Below are 10,171 nucleotides of genomic sequence, written 5' to 3'. Positions count from 1 at the left end.
GTCATCCAGAACCTTTACTGTGGGAATCCCTTGCTGTCAGAGTAAATGGATATTTAATAGTGTCTAAAAAATTGAAATGTTTTGTTTCCTGGTTATAATTGTGTTCCAAAGTAAGTTAACAAGAAGGTTTATAAAAAAGGTCTTATGCAGTAAAAGTGATGGGTTCCTAAAGTAGGAGGTGATAGATTTCCACAGTAAATCAGATGGATTACCATGGTACATGTGATGGTTCCTCAAAGTAAAATGGATGAATTCTCAGAATAAAAGTGACAAATTAAACAAGTGAAACCAATGAATTTCGACAGCGTTAGTGATGGATTGCTGTGATAAAAGTGATGGATTCAACACTGGAAAATACTTGCCAGTCACAGTATTGGTAATCAACATTTATGGTAAAAAAAATAGAAATACTCTCTGTAAAATGAGCAGATACAACCAATAAAAGTGATGGATCCCCTAAGTCATAAGCGATGGATTTCACCAATAAAAAGCAATGCATTCTCAGTGCCAAAGAGTTGGATTCACACAGCAAGTGATGGTTTCCCAGATTCTAAGATAAGATAAGATCTTTATTAGTCACATGTACATCGAAACACACAGTGAAATGTATCTTTTCCATAGTGTGTTCTGGGGGCAGCCTGCAAGTGTCGCCACTCTTCCGGCACCAATGTAGCATGCCCACAACTTCCTAACCTGTAGGTCTTTGGAATGTGGGAGGAAACCGGAGCACCCAGAGGAAACCCATGCAGTCACGGGGAGAATGTACAAACTCCTTACAGACAGTGTCCGGAATTGAACCTGGGTCGCTGGCACTGTAATAACTTTATGCTAACCGCTACACTACTGTGCCTGCTAGTGATTTATGTTAGTGTTGAAGATGAAGTTGCAATTGCAGCCTTTTCCAGTAAGGCTCCCTAATCCCACAATGATGTATTTGAAATATCTACAGTGTTTTTATTTTCATTTTCCAATTGTAAAAGTGATTGATTGCTTCCCCGGTAAACTAATAGACAATTGAAAGAAATGTTTTCTTACTGGTTTTAATAAAATTCAAGAACTGCATGGACAACTGTGTATCCACAAAAACATTCCAAGTCTTCCCTGACCAGGAGCCCTGGATGAACCAGGAGATTCATACTCTGCTGAAGGCTAGATCTGTGGCATTTAGGACAGATGATCTAGAGTCATACATGAAGTCCAGGTACGACCTCCGGAAGGCCATAGCGAGTGTGAAGTCACAATTCAAGACTAGAGTCACAGATGGATGCTCGACAGCAGTGGCAGGGCTCGCACGCTATCACTTCCTACAAGGCAAGAACGGGTAGCATAATTGACAGTGACGCATCACTTCCGGATGAGCTCAATGCTTTTTGTGCATGCTTTGAAAGGGAGAATAATGACACACCTACACAAGTCCCCACAGCTCCTGACGACCCTGTGACCTCGGTCTCCAAGGCCAAAGTCAGAGCATCCTTCAAGAGGGTGAACCCAAGAAAAGCATCCAGCCTAGACGGCCAAGTGCTGAAGATCTGTGCAGACCAAATGGCTGGTGTATTCAAGGACATCTTCAACCTCTCGCTTCTGCAGTCTGAGTTCCCTCCCTGCTTCGAAAGGGCATCCATTGTACCGGTGTCCAAGAAGAGCATGGTGACCTGCCTCAATGAATACCGTCCGGTAGCGCTTACATCCACCATAATGAAGTGCTTCTAGAGGTTGGTTATGGCTCCAAGCAACTCCAGCCTCAGAAATTACCTGGATCCCCTTCAATTTTGCTACCACAACATATGCTACTTCACTGGCTCTCCACTCTGTTCTGGATCATCCAGACAACAGTAATGATTATGTCAGGTGCTGTTCATCAATGACAGCTCAGCATTCAACACTATCATCCCCTCCAAACGTATCACCACACTCCAAGAACTGGGCCTCCGTACCTCCCTCATCAGCAGACCTCAGTCAGTATGAATCAGTAACAACATTTCCTCCTCACTGACCATCAGCACAGGTGCACCTCAAGGCTGCATGCTTAGACCCCCTGCTCTACTCTCTTTACACTCATGAATGTGTGGCTAAGCACAGCTCCAATACCATCTACAAATTCGCCGACGACACCACTGCTGTTGGCTGAATCATGGGAGGTGATGAGTCAGCATAAAGGATTGAGAAAGGACATTTGGTTGAGTGGTGTCGCAATAACAACCTCACGCTCAACGTCAACTAAACCAAGGAGCTAATCGTTGACTTCAGAAAGGAGACCACGTGCCAGTTCTCATCAGTGGGTCAGGTGGAGAGAGTTAGCAGCTTCAAATTCCTGGGTGTTAGCATCTCGGATAACCTATACTGGGCCCAGCATATGGATGCAATCATGAAGAAGGTGCGCCTCTACTTTCTTTGAAGTTTAAGGAGATTTGGCATGTCACTAAATATTCTAACAAACTTCTATAGGCCTACTGTTGAAAGTATCCTGACTGATTACACCATGGCCTGGTATGGCAATTTTTCCAATGCACAGGAACACAAAAGGCTGCAGAGGGTAGTGGACACAGCCCTCCCTACCAGTGACATGATCTACAGGAGGCGCTGTCTCAAGAAGGCAGCATCTATCATCAAGGATCCCCACCATGCAGGTCATGCCCTCTTCTTGTTGCTACCATCAGGCAGGAGGTACAGAATCCTGAAGTCCCACACCACCAGGTGCAGGAACAGCTACCTTCCTACAACCATCAGGTTCTTGAACTGACCTGCACAACCCTAATCCTACCTCAGCAATGGAACACTACAGTCCACCTCTTGCACTACCATGGACTTGTCTCTGATTGTGGCTTTTCTTTGCACTAATGTCTTGTTTTTACACAGCTTTTTCTCTCTCTTCACTGTCTAGTATAATTTATATTGTTTGTTGTTTGTGCCTGTGATGCTGCTGCAAGCAAGTTTTTCATTGTACCTATACTTCCCACTCCCATACTGACACGTCTATCCATGGCCTCCTCTACTGCCACGTTCAGGCCAGACTCAGAGGAACAAAACCTCATATTCTGCCTTGGGAGTCTCCAACCTGATGGCCTCAACATCGATTTCTCTAACTTCCGGTAACCCCTCCCCTTCTTTTTCCTCCCCTCTACTCCTTTGTCTTCCCTTATTCCTGTGGTTCCCTACCCCCGCCTTGATGACTTGCCTATCTCATCTTCTCCCCTCCCCTCCTCTATTCCATGGTCCACTGCCCACTCCTACCGGATTCCTCCTTCAGCCCTTTGCCTCTTCTACTTATCACCTCTCAGCTTATTACATCTTCCCCCCTCCCCCACCCACCTACCTTCCCCCTCTCCCCTGGACTCACCCATCACCTGAACTCACCTCTCCCCTGCCTGCATATGCTCCTCCCCCTCCCCCCACCTTCTTATTCTGGCTTCTGATGAAGGGTCTCGGCCCGAAACGTCGTCTGTTTATTTCCCTCCATAGATGCTGCCTGACCTGCTGAGTTCCTCCAGCACTTTTTGTGTATTGCTCCAGATTCCAGCATCTGCATTTCTTGTCTCTGTATACTTCACAGTTCTTGTGAAATGACAATAAACTCGACTTGACTTGAAGTTGACAAGTAAATAACCAGAATTTCCAATCAAAATTTCCAGAAGCATGTACTCCTATGAATATCAATGTCCAGGGAAAGGATTTTAAATAATTTATTTCCTAAACAACTGGCTCCAACCATTCAACATTTTTTTAAGACTAAAAACACAACTGGTGAAGAGGAAATTGTAATTCTCTCAAAAATGAACCCAACACACAGCTATATGTACTATGTGCAAGTCCTAAGCTTTGATAGTGAAGCAGCATTCAGGTCTGTTGCTTTTGGTGTGTATTGTCCACCAGGATCCTTACATTCAGACTTAATATTATGGAGTGTAAGTTACTTGTGTGTGGTTTCTTTTAATGTGGGGCAACCATTGCACACCAGCTACCTGATGGGTTTCACAAACTTGATCCATTGGTAATGGGGACCAAAATGACTGCAAATTCACTGGAAAGATAAGCAAATCAATGTCAGTGTCTTCTCCCAGATTAACATCCCCAGCACTGAGGCCCTAGTTACACTCAGCTGGACAGGCCATGTCCTTCATGTGTCCAGACCAGTCATTCTATACCAAGATCTGTCATGGAGAGAGACTACCAGGGAACAGAAGGAAGTCCCGTATCAATAGGAGAAGGAGCACATTCTCAGAAATTGCCCGCCCATCCTGCTCCATTTGTGATAGTCCATAGTTTCCACATTACTCATTAGGCACCTCAGACCCACTAAACCAGAGTGGAAGCAAGTGATCCTCAATTCCAAGGGATTGCCTAAGAAGACCTATCCTGAGCGACAGTGAGTTATTGGATTCATTCTAAACTGAGCCATTAAGGGGGTAAGTAAAAAAAGGTTCACTGCAGCTGATTAGAAGCCTCATCCATAACTGAACAATATATGTTGATTTTACAAATTTAAACCGTGTACTTTAAATATTTAACCACTGGGAATAAACGTAATCTTGCCTGAAAGTTCCAACAAACTTCTACAGATGTCCTGTTGAAAGTATTCTGACTGTTTGCATCATGGTCTGGTACAGCAATGCAAATGCGCAGGAACATAAGAAACTACGGAGAGTAGTGGCACATCTCTCCCCACCATCGGTAGTATCTACATGAGGCACTGCCTCAAGAAGGCCACATCCATCAACAAAGATTCCCTCTATCCAATCAAGCAGAAGGTACAGAAGCCTGAAAGCCCACAGCACTAGGTTCAAGAACAGTGGCTTCCCTTCACTTTATATTACAGTGGAATTTTTTTGGTTCTAATTGTTTTCTTTCTTGTAAAAGTTGTGAATATTTTATGTTTATCTTGTGAATGCTGCTCATAGCACATTATGTGCCGGTAATACTGCTGCAAATAAGTTTTTCATTGCACCTGTGCCTATGATAACAAACCCGACTCGACCATAAGGGATTATTAACTTTGCTTCTCTCTCGGCTGCCTGTTCCGCTGAGTATTGCCGGTATTTTTCACCTTGATTTCCAGCAGCTGCAGGTTTTTGCTATGGGACGGAGGTGTCAATAACCCAGCGCTGACGCACACTCCGCCCACTTCCCGCCCTCCGCATGCCGACTTTCATTCATTCGCTCCCGCTCCCACCCTGCCCCGCGATAAGTGTGCGTTGGATCCCTCTGGTTGGTTGGTCGCGATCGACTCATTTCCCACCAAGGGGGAAACTGGCAGCCAGATTTAAGAAAACTAAGCAGGGAATGCAACATCCTATGAATAGCCGAGGGGAAAAAATGCGCATAGAGATATATCATACGCGTTTTTTAAAAATGGGATAGCATGAGCGAAACCAGTTCAAAGAGAAACGAACACAAACTCAAACCCTCCCCCCACTTTGCACCAATTGAACCAGTGACCCTACTTCCGCATTCGGTTGGAACTTGCCAACCGATCAGGCCGGTGGCCCCGCGTCATCTAACTTGACTAGCTGGAGTCCCGCCCCCCAGGCGCGCTGATTGGCGGTTCCCCGCGCCGCCGGCGGCAAACGTCCATGTTTGATTAGGCAAGTGGGCTGTCATTCAGTCAGGCGGCGGAGCTACTCGCTTCCATCAGGTTAGGTTGAGCTTCTCCCTCAGCCTGCAAAAAAAAATTGATTTTTTTTTCCGGGGGCCTTGCGGCGAACAAATTTAGAGGAAGAAGGGCTTCACGTTGAGCGTGGGTTTTATTTTTGAATGGTGGAGAGCGTGTGGCGATTTTTCGGTCTGGGTGCATTCTGTGTGCCCGAAGGTGGTGATTGTGAGATGAGGAGAGGGCAGCCATGCACTCGAAGCCCACACTGCCTCTGGTTGCTAACGGCGGCCCTGGTGACGGCGCGCTCCTGCCTCGGCGCCAGCGCCCAGGCTGACAAGGTGGTCTGGGCGATCAATGCCGGAGGGGAGGCTCACACCGACGTCCACGGCATCCACTTCAAGAGAGACCCGCTGGAAGGCAAAATAGGCAGGGGTAAGCCGTGCTCTATGGAAGCAGGCCCGGAGGGTAACGTGTGAGGGGTTGGGGGTTGAAGGGGGGGGGGGGGTGGAAGCATGGCTTTTATCACACTTAAATGGCGACGTGTTTTTTCTGTCGTTTAATCATCGGTGCCGGCACACCGCCGACCGTGTTGGAGGAGAACTTGCCAATCTGCAACACACAGGGGCCAATAAAGTTTCCCCAAAGTACTCGCGTGTGTATTTCAGAAAGTGAAGGTTGATGGTTCAGAGGAGAGAAAAGCGTTTGGGTAGATGGGAGGTCCAGTAACCTTTTCCTCGTTGATCGTAGAAATGGGTTTGTCCTATGAAGTTACCTACTCTTACCCATTGTCCACTCCAGTCAAGTGATCAAAAAAAAGTAGTTCATCTTCTCTCCAAAACTCTACTACGTGGAGGCACTATTATACATGAGCTCATTTGCTAGGGAAAATCTGTGTTGCACCTACTGTCCGATTACTGATATAAAATTAGTCTGTATATGTATGGAAAATGGAGCATATGCTTTAAGACTTATTATATTTGCCCCTTAACAGTGTAAATGGAAAGCTAACCATTGCAACTCTTTGGAAAAACACTATGTTGCTGGAGGAACTCAACAGGCCAGACAGCATCCGTGGAGAGAAGCAGGCGGACAACGTTTCGGGTCAGGACCCTTTCCTTCTTACCTTTGACCCATCCCCAGTGGATCTGCTCTCCTCTCCTCCCCTGCACCTGCCTATCACTATCTCTTACCTGCATCTACCTATCACCACCCTGTGCCCACCCTGCCTCCCTTGACATTGACCGCCTGCTTTTCTCCATGGATGCTGCCTGGCCTGCCAAGTTCCTCCAGCATCATAGTGTTTTTCATCTAGATTTCCAGCATCTGCAGTCCCTTGTTTCTCATTGCATCTCTTTATTTATCTTATAAGAATTTTCATTAATTGATTTAAGACTAATTTTCAGTTGTGTGTCATTCTCTTCTGTCAGCATTCTGTGGGGCATGGCATTCCTTGAATGAACATGGTTGTCTTGTTTTCATGTCTGGCATTTTGCTATGACTGATTAAACTCAATTATTGCACAAAAATGTGGATTACCATATCTTGGGATTATTATATTGTATGGAGTATCATACCACTTCCACATAGAGAATTTGAGAACTTGCAAGAACTAAAAAGTAGAACTAGGCCACATGGCCCCTCGAGATTGTTCTATCATTCACTGTCAGCTACAACCACATTTCCCACATCTCCTCAAATCCTTTGGACTTTTGTGCATTAAGGAAATCAATCTTGGTCTTGAGTCTTGAATGCAGTTGCCAATTGAATATCCATAGCCATCTGAGTTAAAGTTCTGATTCTTGCGATTAACTGTGAATATATTTTTCCTCATCCCAACTCTAAATTAGACTGTTTCCTTATCATGAGTTTGATCCCCTAATTTTCATTCTTTTGAGCTCCATAAAAAGCCATTCTACTGGAATCTTTCCTCGTAGAACAACTCTTTCTCCAAATGAATCCTAAGAAACCTTTGTTATATCCTCTCCAGAGAGATAGTCCAGAAGTATGCTTGGTACTCCCTGTTTTATGATTCTGCTTTCTCTCTCTTATTCAATTTCTTGACTATCCTTTGGGTTTTATCTTCCTTTAAAATCTACTTTTTTGACAACTAAACTGCTTGATCTTACCCTAATCACTGTTGTGCTCTCTAGCCCAGACTTTTTTCCCTTTGGCTGTAATTTTACTCAGTTAAACTTTCCTTCTCTTTGCTGTTAAAGCTCTATAACCTCCTTTTGAGTTCAGTTTGCTGGGACATTGATCCCAACCCAGTTTAAGTCATGGCCATCCCAACTAAATCCCAATATCTTGATTCTCCGAACTATTGGTGTCAGTGACCTATGAACTGAATGCCCTGCCTCTTTCTGGCATGCACTTAAACCTCTGTTTGCTGCTGTGCTAGTTTCTGTGGCTTGTGTAGCAATCCAGAAATTCCTTTTTGGTTCTGTATTTTAGTTGTACTCAGCACATCATATTGCCTCAACAGCTCACTTCTTTGGTGCCATTGGTTAACATGTAGACCACCTCAACTAATCCTCCTACAGTTTCGAAGAGGTGTCCTTAAGTCTGAAATAATCTGAGACTCCCTATTGTGGTTTTGCGTTTTCCTTTACCATTATTATTTTTTTTTCTCTCCCTGCTTATTCCACGGTCTTGTGGTCCACTTTATATACTTGTACCCTTTTATGATACTAATTTGGCTTCCTGAAATACAGTTTTCTGTCACTGACTGTGAAGAAATCTAACCTAAGAGATGTGGATGCCCTGTGTTGAAATGTCTGAGTGATTTCCTCCCACCCCTGCTAATAATGATCTTATTTTCTCAGGTTGCAAGAAACAACAGTGTTTATTTTAATACATGGAGACTGAAATGTAGCAAACTGTTTCAAGATGCTTCATAGCAGCATTATTGAAAAAAATTTACATTTTGTCACATAAGGAGGTAATGGGCAGATGAACCAAACTTGGTCTAAGTAGTAAATTTTAAGGAGTAACTTGGGATGAGAGCATAGAGGTGGAAAGGTTTCAATCAATGGTTCCAGAGTTTTGAGCTTGGGCAGCTGAAGAAAATGAATTGTTCCAGTGCCAATTACACTTCAGAAGTGGTCAAAAGACCTGTACCAGAGGAGCAACATTGGGTATATAAGGATGAAGTCATGGAAGAATTTGAAATCAAGGACAAGAATTGTAAGATTAAGGCATTACTTAAAGGAAAGCTGATGTGTGTCAATGGGTGCGGGATTATTGATGTGAAAACTGATGCTGTGTTTTTGGATGATGTGCTGAACAACAAATATTTGAGGATACAGTATATAAGATGGGGATGAGGAATAATCTTTGGGAGGCAAAGCAGAGGTATATATGTAGGGGCAGGAAGAGAATTCATTGCAGGTGTTTATTTGCCTATAATAGAATATCGGAGAATGTAACCAGATAAGTGTGGACCCACCCAGTTTGATGAAAGTGGTGCATTAAGTGTGAATGTGGTTAATGATAGAGACTGCTAATGGATCAGGATGTAAAAGATGTGTCACAGATGTATAAAATGTTGCTAGTGATTTTTTTTTTCTTTTCAATACTGGTGATTACTGATATGAGGAAAAGGGCTGTACACTACACGAGGAAAGAGAACCATTCACAGTATCAACTGTATAGAAGCAAAATATTGCAGGTGCTGAAATCTGAAAATAACATCAGAAACTGCTACGTAGAAGCAGCAGTTCAGGTTGTATCTGAGGTGGGGGGAAATGTTAATGTTTTAGGTCACCTGAAACTCATTCTTTATTGAATATTTCCAGAATTAAGATGGAAGCCAGGCTGGATTGGGCAAGTCCGCACTTACCTGGCCAGTAGTTTGGTAGGAATAAGTGGTGGAAAAAAAACAGGCAATGAGTCTTGCGGCCAAGATTATAAATTTTGAGAGACTTTGAGAGGAGATCAGAGAAATTGGATATGAAATTGGCTTTGTGTTAGGAGGGAGGAATAATAGTCAAAGGGCTGTTTTCTCTTTGGAAGTCTATGTTGAAGATATACCACATGGATTGTCATTAGGGCCCTCGGTGTTTGCTATAGTCTTTTGCAACCGGATGTGAATATCAGATGTATGATTAGTATGTTTGAAATGACATGAAAATTTGTGGTGGTGGTGATTGCGAGTCAGGTGGTCTTTGACTACAGAATCATAAATTAGCTAATAAAATTGGTGGAGTAATGTGAGGTAATACATTTCAAGTGGGCAAATAAAGCATGGAGAGATAAGTTGGTTAAGAAGGTATATGGGATACCTGCCTTCATTAGCTGAGGCATAGACTTCAAGAACAGGGAGGTTATTGTACAACTATACAAGACATTAGGCCACAGCTGGAGAACTAAGTGCAGTTCTGGTTGATCATTATAGGAAGAGTGTGATTCACCTGGATGTTGCCCGGGATGGAGCATTTTGGTTATGAGGAGAGACTGGACAGACTGGGTTTGTTTTCTTTGAAATGGAGAAGGTTAAGGGGGACCTGATCGCCTTTTTTTGTAATTTTGAATACCTCATAGACAGGGTAGGTAATGAGAATCCTTTTCTCCTTAACAGAGGTGTCC

General features: G+C 43.8%; 1 protein-coding gene across 3 annotated transcripts in view; it reads left to right on the top strand.

Annotated features, from left to right (window-relative positions):
• Window positions 1–5,597: 5,597 nt before the first annotated feature.
• The window catches only part of mlec (malectin), a 40,054-nt gene continuing 35,480 nt past the window's right edge, over window positions 5,598–10,171 (top strand). The window contains exon 1 of one of the 3 annotated variants that reach the window (XM_052032288.1): window positions 5,598–6,019. In XM_052032288.1, the coding sequence (XP_051888248.1) occupies window positions 5,749–6,019 (271 nt within the window). In that variant the 5' untranslated portion in view covers window positions 5,598–5,748. The remainder of the gene's footprint in view (window positions 6,020–10,171) is intronic. The other 2 variants (XM_052032290.1, XM_052032289.1) reach the window with 2 other exon arrangements.

Source organism: Pristis pectinata, chromosome 17 (genome assembly GCF_009764475.1).
Source record: "Pristis pectinata isolate sPriPec2 chromosome 17, sPriPec2.1.pri, whole genome shotgun sequence".
Taxonomy (NCBI): domain Eukaryota; kingdom Metazoa; phylum Chordata; class Chondrichthyes; order Rhinopristiformes; family Pristidae; genus Pristis; species Pristis pectinata.
Note: the sequence above shows the minus strand (reverse complement) of the source record. Positions and strands in the feature narration are given on the sequence as shown.